Source organism: Dendrobates tinctorius, unplaced genomic scaffold (assembly GCF_039654945.1).
Source record: "Dendrobates tinctorius isolate UK_male_01 unplaced genomic scaffold, ASM3965494v1 ptg000019l, whole genome shotgun sequence".
Classification (NCBI taxonomy): Eukaryota; Metazoa; Chordata; class Amphibia; order Anura; family Dendrobatidae; genus Dendrobates; species Dendrobates tinctorius.
Window position 1 is genome coordinate 84330638 of NW_027361687.1, and position 19635 is coordinate 84350272.

The 19635-nt window shown below is 47.6% G+C and overlaps 1 protein-coding gene across 1 annotated transcript in view; it reads left to right on the forward strand.

The window, feature by feature from the left end:
* Positions 1–18605, forward strand: part of LOC141083083 (extracellular calcium-sensing receptor-like) — a 142969-nt gene extending 124364 nt beyond the window's left edge. The window contains exons 6-7 of the mRNA XM_073567252.1: positions 15823–15946; positions 17164–18605. Of these exons, the coding sequence (XP_073423353.1) occupies positions 15823–15946; positions 17164–18077 (1038 nt within the window). The 3' untranslated portion in view covers positions 18078–18605. The remainder of the gene's footprint in view (positions 1–15822; positions 15947–17163) is intronic.
* Positions 18606–19635: the final 1030 nt, after the last annotated feature.

Genomic DNA, 19635 nt, shown 5'->3' on the forward strand with positions numbered 1-19635 from the left:
AGGCAATTGTGTGAAAGCGTCACAAGAGGAGGACGATGATGAGACAGAATTGCCAGAAATTCAGGAGGAGAACCAGGGTGCGGAAGTGGAAGACGAGGTGATGGATGATATATTAACTGACCCAAGCTGGCAGGAGGACATGCAGAGCAAGGACAGCAGCACACAGGAGAGAGGCATAGCACCCCAAAAGGCAGGAAGAAGCAGTGTGGTGGCCGCAGACAGAAGGCGGGCAACCGTTCCCCGTAACACCAACACGAAGGAAGTTGACAGTCCAACTGTTAGGTCTTCTCAAGTCTGGTTGTTTTTTAAAGACTCTGCCGATAACCATAAAAAGGGCTTTTGCACCTCCTGCCAGGCCAGCAGGGGTAGCAAAACTACCAGCCTGACTACCACGAGCATGATCAAGCACATGGCAGCAAAGCGCCCGACTTTTTGGGCCAAATTCCAGGGTCCAGGAACAAACACAGTGTCTGCGAGTGACACCACTGCATCTTCCACTGTTGTGGGTGCAAGCCAATCCCCTGTCCATATTGCATGCAAAGATGCCTCCTGCCCCACACCTGTCATTGACACACTCAACTAGCACAATCATCAAGCATGTCTATGTCCTTGTCCCAATGCAGCATTCAGTTGGCCATATCCCAGTCCTTGGAACGCAAGCGCAAATATGTAGCCAATGCCCCAGAGGCCACACTACTAAATTCACGCATTTCATGACTGCTTGCTCTCAAAATGTTGCCTTTTAGGCTCATGGATATTGAAGCGTTCCGCAATCTGATGGCGGCGGCCATCCCTCGGTACTTGGTCCCCAGCCGCCACTATTACTCCCGGTGTGCCATCTCCACATTACATAAGCATGTGTCCCACAACATTCGCCGAGCCCTCAACAATGCAGTTACTGGGAAAGTTCATCTATCCACGAACATGTGGACAAGTGCTTGTGGGCAGGGACAGTACATCACACTGATGGCACACTGGGTTAACATAGTGGAAGGCGGGACCCAGTCGAAACTTGAGATGGAACACATCCTCCCAATTCCAAGGATTGAGGGCACTACATCAATCAGGGTTCCCCTACAGTCTACAGTTCATCCTCCTCCTCCTCCTATTTAGCCCCATCTCTGAAATTACCACATCAATCACAAGCTGGAAGCACTGCCTCAGCCAAGCGGCAACAAGCTGTGCTGAAGCTAATATGCTTAGGTGACAAATCGTACAATGCTGAAGAGTTGTGGACAGCTCTGAAAGAGCAGGCAGATCTGTGACTGACATCGCTGAACCAACAGCCAGGCATGGTTGTGTGTGACAATGGCCAGAACCTGGTGGCAGCTCTGAGGTGAGGTGACCTCACACATGTACCATGCCTGACCCATGTGCTTTACCTCTTGGTTCAGCGGTTTCTAAAAACCTACCTGGAGCTGCCGGATCTGCTTGTCAAAGTACGCCACCTGTGTGCCCATTTTAGAAAGCCAGCTACAGCTTCCGCCTCCCTTGTCGTGCTTCAGCAGTGTTTGCAGCTTCTGGCTCACCGACTGTTGTGTGATGTCCCCACGCGTTGGAAATCTACCCTGCTGATGTTGGAAAGGATTTTTGAGCAGAAAGGGGCAGTTGCTGTCTACCAACATCAACAAGGCCATCAGTATTCAGTTCAGACTCCACACATAAGACCTCAGAAGTGGACATGGATGTCAGATATATGTACTATCTTCCAAAACTTTTAGGACTATACCAAGATTGTGAGCGGTGAAGACGTCATAATTACTGCCACCATCCCGCTTCACTGTGTTCTGTAATGCTGTCTGCTCACAATTAGAGTTGAGCGAAACGGGTCGGTCAAATTCAAAAATAGCCGACTTTAGCTAAAGTCGGGTTTTGCCGATCGAAACCTGACCAAAGAGTGAGGTCGGCTATGAGGTCGCCGATCAGAGTGCCAAAGTTGCATTTCAAGTAATGCTTCCAGTGCCTTTTCTCAGCCAATGAAAGTGAACGAGCACTGTGGGCAAAACGATGACATGGGCAGCGGCCACCACCATCTTAGAGAAGGGCATTGAAGTGACTGGCTGGCTTTGTTTGGCATCACAGTGGGTATAAAAGGCTGTGACCGCCGACCGCCATGATACTTCTGCCTATCTTAGAATAGGGAGAGGTGCTGCTGCTGATTCTGAACAGGGAGAGCGTTAGGCAGGGAAGAAAAAAAAACTGCTTCTGCTGATAGCGCTTTTCACTGTACAGTTAGTGTGCAGTGAATGGGGAGGATTTTTGTTGTGTGCGGCAGTGCTGGTGGTGATTAGACTGCCGTTTAAGGCTACCTGCTAGCTGCATGTGCACACTGCTGTTCAAACTGCTTTTTCAAAGCACTCCAACTTTTATTATTTTGTCCTGGTGAGTTACTGAGCGTTCATTTTTTCACACACCGTATAGCGGTGTACGCTCCTCACACACTACCGTGTACCGACTGGTATCACGGACAAATAGAAGCTGTGTGTGACTCTGGAAAAAAAAGCCGAGGAGTTTTTCCATTTTTCCAGACATACACCTTAGAGTGCTGTCCGCTTTTCAAACAGCTTCGTATATCTGCTCTTTGACTACGGTCAAAACAAGACAGAGACAGCGTGTGTCAGTCCCTATACAAATAGACGGAGATTGACAATTTTCCATACAGACACCGTATAGCGGTGTACGCTCCTCACACACTACTGTGTACCGCCTTGTATCACGGACAAATAGAAGCTATCTGTTTGTGACTCTGGAAAAAAAAGCCGAGGAGTTATTCCATTTTTCCAGACCTACACCTTAGAGTGCTGTCTGCTTTCAAAGAGTTTTGTATATCTGCTGTTTGATGACAGTCAAAAATAGACAGAGACAGCGTGTGTCAGTCCCTATACAAATAGACGGAGAATGACAAATTTCCATATAGACACCGTATAGCGGTGAACGCTCCTCACACACTACCATGTACCACCTTGTATCACGGACAAATAGAAGCTATCTGTGTGTGACTCTGGAAAAAAAAGCCGAGGAGTTTTTCCATTTTTTCAGACCTACACTTTAGAGTGCTGTCCACTTTTCAAACAGTTTCGTACATCTGCTGTTTGATAACGGTCAAAACTAGACAGAGACAGCGTGTGTCAGTCCCTATACAAATAGACGGAGATTGACAATTTTCCATACAGACACCGTATAGCGGTGCACGCTCCTCACACACTACCGTGTACCGCCTTGTATCACGGACAAATAGAAGCTATCTGTGTGTGACTCTGGAAAAAAAAGCCGAGGAGTTTTTCCGTTTTTACAGACCTACACTTTAGAGTGCTGTCCGCTTTTCAAACAGTTTCGCATATCTGCTATTTGATAACGGTCAAAACTAGACAGAGACAGCGTGTGTCATCCGTATACAAATAGACGGAGATTGACAATTTTCCATACAGACACCACATAGAGCTGTCTGATTCTCAAATAGTATTGTATATCTGTCGCTCGCATTACAGTCACATCTATACAGAGTCAGCGAGTGTGTGACACTCCGTAAATACATATATGTAGATTGTTAATTACACAAAAAATGTATACAGCTGTACACTTCTGATACAGTTCCATATATCTGCTTGTTGGATAACGGTCCAATACATACTGAGAGCGTCTGTGACTAACAAAATATATACGATGATTTAATTTGTTTAATACACCTTACACAGCTGGACACTCCTCATACAGTACCTTCTCTCTGGTGGTATTTTTGGTACATTTTCCGAAACATGAGGAAGTATGGTGGAAGAGGCCGTGGACATGGGCAGGGTGGCACAGCTGGTACTGATGGTGGTGGTGCATCAGCTGGTTCTGGCAAAAGCACAATAGCAGCTAAGGCAGGAGGTGTTGAGCCTGCGTCATCCTCTGGCCCAAGAAGGCCTGTAAGGTTGCCTTTTCTTGGAGTAGGAAAACCGCTTTTAAAGCCGGAGCATCAGGAGCAGGTTTTGGCGTACATTGCCGAAACAGCCACCAGCTCTCTTGCCTCCTCTTCTGAATGTTCGAAACCTGCAAGCACGGAGTCGTCAGTGCAGGGTTCTGGTCATAAAAAAAACCCTTTCCTTGTGTCCTTCACCCCCACCAAAAGTTAAGGATGCAGCAGCCCACACTTCAGATTACTCTATGGAGCTCTTTTCACATACCATGCCTGTGTTATCCAGTCAAATCCAGAATTCCCCAGTCCAAGATGAATCTGACATGGAGTGCACTGATGCACAGCCACTGCTAGATGATTCTGTTGGTACATTGACCCACAGCACTACATTGCCCTCGCAGTCTATTGAGCCAGAATCTGACCCTGATGAAACTCAGGTGCCCCTTCCCACATACTATACCACCTTACACTGTGACACAGAGGAAGGTAAAGAGGAAGGTGCAGATGACTTTGAAGAGGAGGTGATGAATGACCCAGTTCTGAACCCGATTGGCATCCATTGGGGGAGGAGGGTGGTGCTGGTAATAGTTCAGATAAGGATCTGCAGCAAGCATTGACATTGCAGCAGCGGTTATCTAGCAAGCCCGTAGCTGTCCTAAAATGTGGAACAAAAACTAAAAGAGTTGCAGGACAGCTTGGCCAGACGGTCAACTTAGCACAGCGTGCAAGGCCAGAAAATGTTTACCATAGTAGGAAGAGTGCAGTGTGGCTCTTCTTTGTCCAAAATCCTACTGATGAGGCAAAGGTAACCTGTAAGAAGTGCAGAAGGACCTTTAGCCGAGGTAAACAACTCAGAAATTTGAATACCAGTTGCATGCTTAGACATTTAATCAACATGCATTTGCAAGCGTGGACGGACTACAAAACCTCAGGTAGCACATGTGCACCTGCTCCGACTGAAGGTAGCCAACAACGCTCCATTGCTATCCCCACTGTAAGACCACCACCACCATTAAGCACACCACCAGCACTAAATGTGGAGGTGTCGTCGCAATGGTTTTGCAACACAACACTGAATCTAGGCCATCACCACCAATACCATCACCAACCCCTTCTCACTCGTCCGGTCAACCGCTACTTCCCCCATATGCAGCTCTCCAGACCAGCTCACCCTACCAGACACTCTGAGTAGGACAAGAAAGTACTCATCCTCTCATCCGCGTACACTGTGTTTGAACGCCTACAAGCTTTCCATGACCTCGTGGCCTACGCTTTCCCACGCTATGACCTACCCAGTCAGCACTTCTTTTCTCGAAAAGCCATCCCTGCCCTCCACCGGCATGTGAAAGACCGCATTGTCCATGCACTAAAACAGTCAGTGATTGGAAAGGTGCACCTCACAACGGATGCATGGACCAGTAGGCATGGGCAGGGCCGTTACGTGTCCATCACTGCCCACTGGGTTAATGTGTTGAATGCAGGCTCCACTGGAGACAGCGGTGGTGGAACAGTGCTGCCTAGCCCACGGTATACGAAACAGTTGGCTGTAGGCTTTCGCTCCTTCTCCTCCTCATCTATCAGCGAAAACTCATCCACAGAGTGCAGTCACACAAGCACTACATCTGCAGCTGGCAGTGTTGCACACGTGGTGTCCCACTATCGAACAGCTGATGCCATCATAAGCATGAGCATCTCACTTATGCGTCTGCTCATGCAAAGTTTGACGCACATTAAGGATCAGGCGTCTGCAGCGGAGAAGGAGGGAAGCCTTGATGACAGTCAGCCATTGTAATGCTGGCGTTCCAAGGTCAGGGACAGTGTTTGTGCGTGACTGTAGGGATGTGGATTAGCCAGAAACTGCTCCTCCACCCACCACGGGCAGTGCTCATTGACACCTGGAACATTGGCCCACATGTGCGATTATGCCTTGCGGATCCTAAAAAGGGACCCCCGCATCGCCAAAATGATGAGGGATGGCGACTACTGACTGGCCAGCATCCTCGATCCACGCTACAAAGGCAAATTACACAACATCATGCCACAGGAGAACCTAGAGATAATATTGGCAAACAAACAAGCAACTCTGGTAAACCGTTTGTTTGTGTCTTTCCCAGCACACAGCAGTGGTGCTGGTTCTCCTACGAGTCGTAGTGGGCACAATGGAAGAGGTGTTTGTGGTGCACACAGCAGAAGTGGCGTTGGAGACAGGGGTTTAATGATCATGTTGTGGAATGATTTCTCAAGTACCGCTCGCACGACTGCTAATACTGCATCGATTAAAAGTGACAGGAGGCAGCAGTTGTCAATGGTTACAAACTACTTTTCCTCTCATATCGATATTCTCCCTCACAGGTCATTCCCCTTTGACTATTGGGCCTCTAAACTGAATGACCTGAATTGGCACAGTATGCCTTACAGGAGCTCGCTTGCCCTGCTGCTAGTGTGTTATCTGAAAGAGTCTTCAGTGCTGCTGGATCAGTCCTGACAGAAAAAAGGACCCGTCTGTCGACCCAAAGTGTTGATGATCTAACCTTCATTAAAATGAACCATGCATTGGTTTCAAAGGATTTTGTCCCACCTTCCCCTGATGACACATAGGTTACCAGAAAAGTGCCTCGGTTTTTTCCTCCTCTTCCTCTGACTTGCCCAATTACGCCCTTTGCAGCAGCTGAACGTCCAGCCAACACATCTACGTATGCCAATTTTTAAACCTCCCTAACTGGGCTGCCCAACCCTCCCCCAATGGCTGGGGTCAAGACCTGGCGCACCCGGGCAAGTGCCATTGCTCTGAACAGGTGGATGGGCCCACTGATGGCCGACGGCAATGGCACAGGGTCCCTCATAGTACAATACAGTGTCTCAGACGGTGGGAGGGCCCACACACCATCAGACACACCAGCGTGCTATGAGGGGCCCTGTGCCAGTACCGTCGACCATGATTGTGCCCCCCCTGCTTGGTCATGGCCACAGCACTTGCAAGTTGCAATACTTACCTCTCCCTGCTCCACCGCTGTGTAGTCTGGGCAGTTAAATCCTTCACAGGGACGGCCACTGGAAATTTGGTGTATTGATCAATGATGGTTAAGATGTAGCTATGGCCTGTCCTGCTGGCCTCTACCTTCAGATGATCAATGACTACCATTTGAAATGAACGTCTGCTTACAAGCGGATGCAGTGGTGGTTTATGATCACCTTTCACAATTGTGATTGTCACAGACATGTGACATTCCTGCCACCATTTTTCAATGTCTCCTCTCATGCCAATCCAATAGAATCGAATATGGCCTGTGGCTTCTGTCTTTTGCACTTCAAAATGACCAGACACATCATGATAGGCAGTGAGGACCATGGGTACATCTCTCCCTGTGATCACAATTTGATGGAGATGAGAAACGGTGATGTGATCCACGCTACTGCGATAAAGCAATCCTTTCTTCACAAAGAACCTTTTTCGCTTTCTCCACAGACAAAGTAATTGAGGGTCTGCATCGCCTCTGCAACATCTACCGGGAGGTTTTCCCGCGATGAGTAATTCCAAAATTTCTGCTAACACTCGACTTTGCGTCTATACTTGTATCCATGTAATTTCCAGTAGCGGAGATTCTTGACTGGCTTACTGAGATTGAAATATATACAAAGATTTAAAAGTACCACAACACTGTATACTGGTGTACGCTATGAATACCTTTCCCTTTTTCTACTTAGATGGAAATTTAACCCTAGATTGGACACACCTGGTATGTGCTGATACGGTACCTTGTTTCAAAAATTTGTATTAAGTTATCATCTGTAGGATAACCAACTGTGGGGGGACCCTCTTCTGGCCGCAGACAAACACGAGACTGAGACAGAGTTTGTATTGAACAGGTACGTTTTTAGTGCCCATCCTTCTGTCAACAACAGCAATTCACCACAGCTGTTTCACATTTCTCTGTACAGAGGCCCCGGTACCTTCACTTCCTTTGTAACTATGATCGTGGTGTCCTCTGTGGCTCTTCCACTGTGGATGGCCTAGGCCCAACCACCACAGCGCTGCACCAGTCTGAGCACACCGTCCGTATGATAGCCCCAGGCCGTCTTCATCTGCGGCTACCATCCTCTGGGCCACCCCCTGTGACCGCCTCAACTGTCAGTCCTCTCTGGAGCCTTTCCACTGTCTCTATTTCCTCAACAGAACTTCCTCTTTACTGTGCTCTTGTGGGGAAGGTGACTTGACAGACAGACGTGACTGGTAGAAGGAGGGGACGGTTTGTGCACTAGTGACAGAGATTGACAGGTTAGAAAGGTAACAGCAGGGAAAGACAGAAAGGGAGTGCAGTACCGTGAAATGACCACAAGATGGCAGGGGAGAGTAGTACAGGACTTAACATCAGCTTAGGGCTTAGGAATCCGCTTAGTCATGGGGGGCGGGGAGATAGGAGCCCGGGTAGGAAATTCCCCTGTGAGAGAGGGGATAAATAGAAGAAGGCGGGGCTACAGTGGAGTTTAGTCCCGGGAGGAGCTCAGAAGAAGACGGAGAAAGTGAGAAGAGCTCGGCCAGGGGGGGTGGACCAAGGAGAGACAGTCAGGGGGGTGGCCCTGACCCGACGGACTGCAGGACAGGCAAGGAGAAGAGGCAGCCGGGGGGAGACCCTGACTCGACGTACCGCAAGACAGACGAGGCCCCGGGGGTACCGATTGGAAGACGATCTCAGGCAAGTGAAGCGCTGGGGGTAGATTGGTCTAGGACAGCCCCCAGTGAAAGATCCGCGAGGTGCATTACTGTGACTGGAGCTGAAGAATAGGTATTCGGGCCTGGCGATACAGTGGTGTAAAGAAGCTGCGATGCGTGTTTGGTGGTCGTCAGGAGGACGACAAATAAATCCGGAACTGTTACAAGTGGAAGCTGTCTCTGTCTCATCTTTGCCTCGTCTGGTAAGCAGTGGCCCTCCCCCTAGTCCGGCCCCCTACCACATTTGGCATAGTCGGCAGGATCGCCGCCGCTAATACGACACCTTCCGCGGCAGGCCTGCGTTTGAAGAACCTAGAAGGTCTTGGACTGTTCCTCTGTGGATTACAAGTGCCTGTGGATTACAAACACCTGTGGATTACAAATCGCTGGCCTGTGGATTATAATTTGGAGACTGTGTTCCGGATCCTTGCTTGTCATCGGAGGATCCGGGGTGGTACGAAAGCCAGACAACGGGCGGAGAAGAGGAGCGACTGCTGAAGACAACGCCAGGGAGCCTCCCCGCAGGATCCCCCAGCCTGGAGGCTAGCCCCGCCGGACGGCGGGGTGAAGAACGGAGGCTGCGGGAGGAGCCGTGGGATGACGTGTCGGAGGCCGCAGCGCTGGGGAAGGTGGGAGTTCCCCCGGCTCTGCCGGCGGCTCCGCATGCGGCCCCCACCACCCAGCCACACCGCGCGGCCTCCTGTGCTCCTGGAGGCCCGGCCGCGGAGGACTTGGCGGCCTCTGCCGGGCTGATCGATGCCCCTGCTCCCGTCCCCGAACCACCCTGCCCGGCGGCGCCATGTCCGGTGTCGCCGCTGCGGAACTGCCACATCCCCGAACCACCCCGCCCGGCGACGCCACGTCCGGTGTCGCCAGTGCGGATCCAGCTCGCGGCCGACGCTGCTGCGTTCCCCCTTTCAGCAGCGGCCCCGTCCATGAAGCCGGCCGCTACTACGGCCCCGTCTGCAACTCTGGTTGCGACCTGCTCCGCGGCCGCCCCTGGTTCGATCGCGGCACTGGCCGTGGCCTACCCAGCGGCACCCGCTGCCGCCTCTGCCTCGCTCATGGTTCCAGCTGCGGCCTGCTCACCGATGTCCGCGGCCGCCTCTGCAGCACGCCATACCGCGGCTGCGTCCTGCCCATCAAGGTCCCCGTCTGCTCCGGCCCTGCTCCTGATTGCGGCTTCGGCCGGGTCATCGGGCTCCGCCGCCTCTGCGGAGCCGTCTGCTAACCACTCTAGCAGGCCCCAGCTTCGCCGCTCTGATTCTCATCGGTCCACGACCCCGGTCCCTCACCTGCGGTTGGAGCTGCAGGAGCTGGGGGCCAGACGGAGCGAAGCCACCACATCGACAGAGATGAGTGCGTCCGCGCCGCCACCGGTGGTGAACTGCTGGTTCCCAGGCAGAGAACTGGCACGGAACGCGCACCATGGAACCACTTTTGTCCCCTTCTATCCCTTTTGACTCATCTCTCAGGAGGGAGATGGCCCCTGAGCCCTGGGCAAAAAGAACACTCAGGGCTCGGGAACAGTCGAGACATCCCGGAAACCTGATGGCTGTGGGGTTCCCCTGCTTGACTGGCGCAACATCCACCGTCAGGAGATGGCCCGGACTGTTGGGATTTCGTTGCACCGTTGTGCAGGCCTAAAGAGGACAGTTATGCATCCAAAGTTGAGGAAAAGGTTTATTGTTTTCTCCTGATACAGCGGGGATGTGGGAAAAAGTGCTAATATCAAAGTGAGGGGGAGTCTTTCTTTTAAGAATGCTGTGCGGAAAATGCTGCGGAAAAATATGTTAATGTGTTTTGGGAAAAAAGAGAAAAACAAAAAAAAAAAAAGAGAAAGGGGTACTCCGGTAGAGTAACTCCTATTGTTATTAGTATAGTGGTAATCATATATACGGTATGTTAAAGTTGATTTAATAAGTAGTGTGTTTAACAAAAAATGTATGTAACAGGTTCCGGGTAGGAGGTAGTTGTGACGAAGACGCCGACCATGACTCTTTTAATGAAGGATGAGGAGATGATAGATATCAAACCAGACAGTGGTCCCAAGTCAGATCCCCGACACCACGGACACCCCAAAAAGGAAAAAATGGTTGAAGGTAGTGGAAGGGGAGAGCAGTGGGAGGTACACGCCGTAGAGTAGTCCGGGTAGACCTCGCCAACCCGAAAAAAGTTGTCACGTGGCATGCGCGCTGGCGGGTAGCAGTAGGCTGCTCGGAGGATGGTGCTCCTGGTTTAGTTCGGTCCCCGTGGCGGGTGTGGCCCAATGACCGGTCCGACAACAGACTGTGGATAAGATTCAGAACGACATAGGTAGGAAGTACGATTGTCGGGACGACAATGGACAAAGGGTGGAGGAGTGTGGGGAAGGTGACTTGACGGACAGACGTGACTGGTAGAAGGAGGGAACGGTTTGTGCACTAGTGACAGAGATTGACAGGTTAGAAAGGTAACAGCAGGGAAAGACAGAAAAGGGAGTGCAGTACTGTGAAATGGCCACAAGATGGCAGGGGAGAGTAGTACAGGACTTAACATCAGCTTAGGGCTTAGGAATCCGCTTAGTCATGGGGGGCGGGGAGATAGGAGCCCGGGTGGGAAATTCCCCTGTGAGAGAGGGGATAAATAGAAGAAGGCGGGGCTCCAGGGGAGTTTAGTCCCGGGAGGAGCTCAGAGGAAGACGGAGAAAGTGAGAAAAGCTCGGCCAGGGGGACGGACCAAGGAGAGACAGTCAGGGTGGTGGCCCTGACCCGATGGACTGCAGGACAGGCAAGGAGAAGAGGCAGCCGGGGGGGGAGGCCCCGGGGGTACCGATTGGAAGACGATGTCGGGCAAGTGAAGCGCTGGGGGTAGATTGGTCTAGGACAGCCCCCAGTGAAAGATCCGCGAGGTGCGTTACTGTGACTGGAGCTGAAGAATAGGTACCCGGGCCTGGCGATACATCTTTGCCTCGTCTGGTAAGCAGTGGCCCACCCCCCTAGCCCGGCCCCCTACCACACTCCCTTCGCTGACTGACTCTTCCAGAACCTTCCCTCAGCCTTTTATACTTCCAGTTCTGGTAACTCCGCCCACCATCACCTAACAGTTTCTCTGACCAATGGCAGTTATTCAGTCCCACTCCTACACTCTCCACTGCCCTCCAATGGGCAAGCTAAAACACTGCACCCTTTCTCTTTATCTTAGCGGTTTCACACCTACACTGCGCTACACCTCTGCTTCTCACTACAGGCTGGTTTGTCTGTCAATCCACCATCCCTACATCATCCATAGTGAGTGAGCGTGTGTGGGTTACGCCTTCTATATATACGGTGAATCGGAAAAACAAATTTTTACACTATACTCGATACAGCTTGTATCTTGTTATATACAGTACCTTTGTTCGACATTTAGCATTACGGTCAAATCCATACTGTGTAAGCGTCTGAGAGTGACTACGGGACTATTTATACAGAGATTTCAATTGTACCCTAAAAATATATATACTTGCTATCTTGTTATCCAGGACCTTTTTTACAACAATTTTTATTATGGTCAAAACCAAACTGAGTGAGCGTCTGAGGGTGACTACGGAAATATATACCGATATTTTCAATTTGGCCAACACTGTATACAGCAGAACGCTTCTGATACAGTAACCTTTTTAGCTATTTAGATTCTGGTGTAATCCATCATGAGCCTGTAAACGTCTGTCTGTTACTCTGACAATATATTTGGAACTTTAAGATTACCCCAACACTGTATACAGCTGTACGCTAGTGTTACATAACCAATTTACAGCTTTTCATATTCTTGTGTAATCCATACTGGGCCTGAGAGCGTTTGTGTCTGCCTCCTGAAATGTATACAGAGAATCAGAATGTTTACAATATACTATATATACCTTGTATCTGGTGATACTGTACCCTTTTTCAACTTGTTATTCTATTGGGTAATCCATACTGAGCCTGTGAGCATCTGTGTATGCCTCATGAAATATATATATGGAGATATACTGTTATCCATAGACTGTGTAGAGCTGTACGCTTCTGATACAGTACCATATATCTGCTGGTATTTTGGGTCCATTTTCAAAAACATGTGGAAGTATGGTGGAAGAGGACGCGCATGTGGGTTTGGAGGGCCACCTGGTACTGATGGTGGTGGTGGTGCATCTGCTGGTAGTGCCAAAAACACAATAGCAGCTAAGGCAGGAGGTGTTGAGCCAGCGTCATGGTGTAGCTCTGGAAGGCCTGTAAGGCTCCGTTTTCTGGGAGTAGGTAGACTGCTTTTAAAGCCGGAGTATCAGGAACTGTTTGTGGCTTACATTGCTGAAACAGCCTCCAGCTCTATCGCCTCCTCTTCTGAAGTTGTAAAAAATGCAAGCACTGAGTCGTAACTGCAGGATTCTGGTCAGGAGCAACCCCTTTCCTTGTGTCCTTCACCCACACCAAAAGTGAAGGATGTGGAAGCACACACCTCAGATTACTCCATGGAGCTCTTTTCACATACCATGCCTGGGCTAATTAAAAATAGGGCCCATGATGTACTGGAGCAATGTAAATGGGGCAGATCAGACACTGGAGCAGCATCTAAGGGGTGCATCATACACTGGAGCATTACAAATGGGGCCCATTATATGTGGAGCATTATTAGGGCCCATGATACACTGGAGCATTATCCATGAGGCCCATCATGTACTGGAGCATTGTAAATGGGGCAGATCAGACACTGGAGCAGCATCTAAGGTTCCCATTATACACTGGAGCATTACTAATGGGGCCCATTATATATAGAGCTTTATTAGGGCCCATGATACACTGGAGCATTACAAATGGGGCCCATTATATATGGAGCATTATTGGAGCCCATCATACACTGGAGCATCATCCTTGAGGCCCATCATGTACTGGGGCATTGTAATTAAGGCAGATCAGACACTGGAGCAGCATCTAAGGGGCACATTATACACTTGAGCATTATTTTTTTGTGCAGCCCCAGGTGGCAGTGGTACATCATTGTGGACCCTTTAGAGGTAATTTTACCTGATGCACTTTGCCATGTAATTTGTATATATTTTGCTTAAGGGTACATAGGCACTATCATTGCATGGAGGTGCTTGTTTTGTATAGATTAGCTACCAGCACAAACTTTTTGCCTTGTAATCATCTTTTCTCGTTGTATAACCATTATATATGGAGCATTATTGGAGCCCATTATACACTGGAGCATCATCCATGAGGCCAATCATGTAATGGAGCAATGCAAATGGGGCAGATCAGACACTGGAGCAGCATCTAAGGGGCCCATTATACACTGGAGTATTACAAATGGGATCCATTATACATTGAGCATTATTAGAGCCCATCATACACTGGAGCATCATCCATGAGGCCAGTCAAGTACTGGAGCAATGTAAATGGGGCAGATCAGACACTGGAGCAGCATCTAAGGGGCCCATTATACACTGGAGCATTACAAATGGGGCCCATTATATATGGAGCATTATTAGGGCCCATGATACACTGGAGCATCATCCATGAGGCCCATCATGTACTGGAGCATTGTAAATGGGGCAGATCAGACACTGGAGCAGCATCTAAGGGGCACATTATACACTGGAGCATTACAAATGGGGCCCATTATATATGGTGCATTATGTGGAGCTCATCAGTTACTGTATGGAACATTATATGTGACTAATTATTTGGTATGGAGACATATATGGGGCTCATTATTCAGTATGGAGCACAATGTGGTGGCCATAACACTGCATGGAGTAATATACTGTCCTGTTTTTGAGCTATTGTACAATTTAAAATAGATCAGTCATGTCATGTAAGCAGTGAAGTATGTGTCATTGTACTATACCTATATTTCTGTGGCGTATCGGAGCATCATGAGTTATAGTATGTGTTAAAGGGGCGCACTGACACTCTTTGGCCCAGGGCACACAAAACCTGGAGCCAGCCCAACCCCCCCACAAATTTAGCCAAATAACCCCCAGTTTTCAATGCGTAACTATTATTAGGAAGTAAATTAAGGTTGACAAGCTTCAGTTACAAGAATTGTGTCAGGAACACCGCACTGAACTTGCTCACTGAGCCAGTGCACGTCCTGAGTAAAGCGAACTGTGCTCAACGATACCTGTGGAGCTGGCATCAGCCGAGTAGATGCGAACTTCAGAGCCGCAGGACCTAAAGCACGTGACTGCTAGGGGCGTGGCCTAAACTCCAGGGAGCTAGGAGCAGCAAGAGAACTCCTAGCAAGGTAACTGTGAGACAAACTTACCAAGGGGCATAGACAGGGAGGATAGTCAGGACGTAGCCAATGAGTCATACACAGAGATAGCTGCAGGGTACAAGAGGGGTGAGCAGAGAGTAGTCAGGTCACAGGCAATGAGTCATACACAGGGAGGGTAGCGAAGTACAGAATCAACAGGCAAACTCACAATGGAAAACAGAACCGGGTCAGAACCATATAAACAAGCTATAACAGCAAACAGGCACAGGCACACAGAGGTCAGCACACTAGCCCAAGGCAAAAGTATAGCTGGCAGGGATTGAAGCTTCCCAGGGGTTTAAGAAGCTCTCCCAGAACCAGAAAGAGGCCACCATCATTAACCCCATGTGTGCAGGTCAAAACCTGCACTGAGCTCCAGACATTAACCCCTGACGTGCAGCTCAAAAACCTGCACTGGGATCATGACAAATTGATGTTTTTGGCATTGAAATGGGCACTGTAGGTGTGTTTACTGTCCTCCACTCCCTGCCGACTTTGCTTCCCCGTTGACTTGCATTGGGTTTCGTGTTTCAGTCGGCCTCCGACTTTTCCCTATAGTCGGCCGATTTCGTTCGACCCGACTTTTGCGAAAGTCGAGTTTCATGAAACCCGACTCGACCCGAAAAAAGGCAAAGTCACTCATTTCTAGTCACAAGCTCTCATTGTACATCAAAAAGAGCCTCGTTCTGGCTCTCATATACTTAAAAAGAAAATTGACCTTCAGCTCATCCAGCAAACACTCGAGCATTCTGGCAGGTCACTCACAACCAGCAGAAGACAACATGAGTGTCACCAAGAGGAGAAGTATCCTGGGGCTGATAAGTGTATTACTAGGGGCAACGAACATCTATTTTTCCACTCCTTGCATGAAATTTCAAAAAAAAATCTGGAGTGGTGCTTTAAATATAAAATATGTGCTTTGGTTAATTCACTGTTATTTTTTTTTTATTTTTAGCCCCCAGTTTCTTTGTGCAATAATCCATGTCCGAAAGGTTTTAGAAGAGCCACACAAGAGGGACAGAAGATTTGTTGCTTTGATTGTGTCCCATGCTCAGAAGGAGAGATCCTCAATCCAAATGGTAAGTCATACTTCTGCTGAGGGTTTACACTGGTGCTGTATCCATTACTTTGTAACATATCCTTACTGAGCAAGTGGATATTGTATATAGACAAAACCCAAGAAAAATAAATAAATGAGCATATACCCTGTAGTAAGTAAATAAGTACCAGTAATAGTATATGTAAATAACATAAAGTACATCTCCCGAGATTTCAGTGCCGAGATCTCCATCTGCGCTTGCGCGGCGGGCATTTTCCCAGAAGGAATCCACCGCACAGGCCTGGATGGAACGGCAGAGCCCCCCCCCACAGCACGGGACAGAGCGCAAGGTTGGCGGCACCCGGGGGACACAGCGTGGCGGCGGCAGCACACGGGGGACACAGCGCAGTGGCGACAAACATCGGACACCTGCAGCAGCAGCACAAAAAAGGTATATTCGCATTGTAAGACGCACCCCTATTTTTCCCCAAAATTTTGGGGAAAAAAGTGCGCCTTACAAAGTGAAAAATATGGTAGTTAACGCTATTTTGATTTAAAAAAATGTAAGAACCATCCCACCGCGACAAGGTGTACCCAAAAGGCATGCTCCTATCTTAGAATTAAAGCCTCACCTTGTGTCAGCTGACCTCAGTGTAAATGTGGGCAGAGCAGGACCCCGGCCTGACTTTTCAGACACCTATCAATAGGAAGCAATATAGATGAAATGCTTAGATTAAAAAGAGGGAGCCAAACCACTGTATAAGAGACTGCAGCAAAACAAAAAAATGAGCATGAACAAAAATTATTAAATGTGCAATGTGTTGGAGCATGTTCACACTGAGGACATTTAACAGACAAAACCTATTTGTTAACACATATACAGTACTTACTTGGGTTCTGGATAATTTTTTGGGGGGTTAACTTAAATTGATATACAGCAGATCCCCACTGCTAAAATTACAAAGTATTAATTTTACCAGTATAATTCTTGATTTGGGAATAGGAGGAAAAAGGGAGGGAATCTGCCTGCATCTTTATGCTATGTAATCTCACAGCAGCAAGATGTAGCAGGTGATGGATTCTGCTAGTGCTCAAGTTTTATTTGTTATAGTTGGTGGAAGAAGCAGTCATGTATTCATGTGAGTCATGATAACTTTTGCGACATGAGTACGTAGTATGTATCTATAGTACTTGATATATTCTGTCCTAACTTGTGTAACAAAAACATATTAAATTCAAAATGTGTTTTCATTCTAGATGGTTCCAAATGTCTAACATGTCCAGTAGACCAGTGGCCAAATCAATCTAAGGAGAAATGTGTGCCCAAGTCCATTCAGTTCCTTGCTTACGATGAGTTGTTGGGTTCATCACTAGCTTGCATCTCCATCACCTGCTGTGCTCTCACATTTTCCGTGCTCTGCTTGTTCATTATCAAGCACAAAACGCCGATCGTGAAGGCCAACAACAGAGAACTCAGTTATCTACTCCTCATATCGCTAATGTTTTGTTTCCTATGTTCTTTAGCATTCATTGGACGCCCCAGTATAGTTACTTGCATGCTGCGACAAGTATTATTTGGCATCATATTCTCTGTCTGTCTGTCAGCAATACTGGCCAAGACTATAACGGTCATCCTGGTATTCAGTGCCACAAATCCAGACAGTAAAATAAAGAGACTCGTCGGGCTGAGAATTCCGGTATACATTGTCCCCTCATGTACAGTGATTCAGATAATCCTTTGCTTAGCATGGTTATGTAGCTCTGCTCCTTTTGAAGAATTCAACATAGTGGCTGAGCTCGGCACCATAGTCATTGAATGCAATGAAGGGTCCAACGTGTTTTTTGCATGTGTCTTGGGTTACATGGGACTTTTGGCCTCTGTCAGTCTTCTTGTCGCCTTTCTCGCCAGGAACCTTCCGGATACATTCAATGAGGCCAAGTTTATTACCTTCAGTATGTTGGTGTTTGCTAGTGTATGGATTACATTTGTCCCGGCTTATCTGAGCACCAAAGGAAAAAACATGGTGGCGGTGGAGATATTCGCCATCATATCATCCAGTGCCGGGCTACTTGTCTGCATATTCTTTCCAAAGTGCTACATTATTTTACTGCAGCCAGAAATGAACAACAAGAGATTTATAACAGGAAAAAAAGTCAGATCAGAAAAGTAATCAGTGGGAATCACTATTCATTTTGCCATTATTGCAGGGTTTACCATGAAATACAGAAACAAAAACAGAGTTTATTTGCCGCAAGTCAATCTTTTGGAGGAAAATTCAGCAAAGCAGGTGAATTCGAAGAGATATGGTCATCTCTAGCGGCCACAGCAATGGTAGGCAGCTGTCGGACTGGAGTCACCTTCTACCTGCCAGAATTCTCGTCACCTCTTTCTGTTGGACTTCATGTGTGCTGCATTAAAATAATAGAATAAAAAAGTAAAATAAGATAAGTTGAATGGCTTTTACTCAGAAATATGAACACTGATGTGATGGAGGTGTTCTGGTAGGGCTTCACTTTACACCATGGTGGAGCTCAGAGCGCTCTCATTGACTACGTAACTGAAACTTAACCATACATTTAAACATTGTAGCAAGATAACCGCTTGCCCTTTTAACCTTTACTTTTTTTGTGTGCAAAAGTCCTCAAAAAGGTCTAGCCTATATTATCAATCTCTTGCAATAAAACATGTCTGTTTGTTTTTTTAATACTGTTTATTTTTATAATTTTTGGAAAAAAAGACAATGAACCAAAATGAGATGAAATGAACCCTTAAAGTTTGAAATTTGCTGGCAGCAGTTCCACCCCAGCAGCACAGTAAAAATATAACATGATTATCAGGCAGGAGATGTATGGCAGCAGCAGTGGCAGCAACGGCATAGTACAGTATGTGACGGGACAGGAAAAGAGCTACAATATTTTGTTATGTAACGCCAGTGACTGTTGGCACCAGCAGCAGTACCGCATAGATGACGTGATGGACAGGCAAGAAGATGTCTGGCTATGTAAGGTCATTGGCACTGGTGGCAACAAAACAGTATAGAACACAATGGATAGGCTTACAGATGCTATAGTTGATTTACTCATTGTCGTGAGGTGTGGGTAAATGAAAATTGGAACTGATGTTTTGCCATTAGCATTATATCTAGTGTTGAGCGATACCATTCGATACCCAAAAATATCGTATCGGATGGTATCGCCCGAAACGAAAAAAATATCGGGTATCGCCGATTCCGATACCGGAAGTCCCATTCAAGTCAATGGGACTTCCGGTATCGGAATTTAAAAAAGCCCTTTATTTCTTTGTTGGCTAATTCTACATAATTGAAAACAAATAAGAATCATGCAGAATGTATTGTGGGAGGTGGAGGAGACATTAAAGGCATAGAGGTTAATTCAAATCACATGGCATAGCATTTATTCCAATTTTTTTTTCAAGACGTTCGGAGTTAAAAAGATATTGACTATGTTAACCTTTTTTATATTTTGTCAGATATGTATGTTTCACAACTTCTATGCTCTTCACCTTCTTTTGTACTTCTCCCACACTTTCTCCTTCATGATCCGCAGCAGTAGCATTTTTTTCATCAACTTTTTCTTCACCTTATTCATCTTCTTCTTCTTCACCTTCTTCCCATTATTTTTTTTTTCCATTCTTCATATTCTTCTTATTCAGCTATTATTAATTTTCATGTGCTATTTCTTCATCTTCTTCCTATTCTTCTTCTTCTT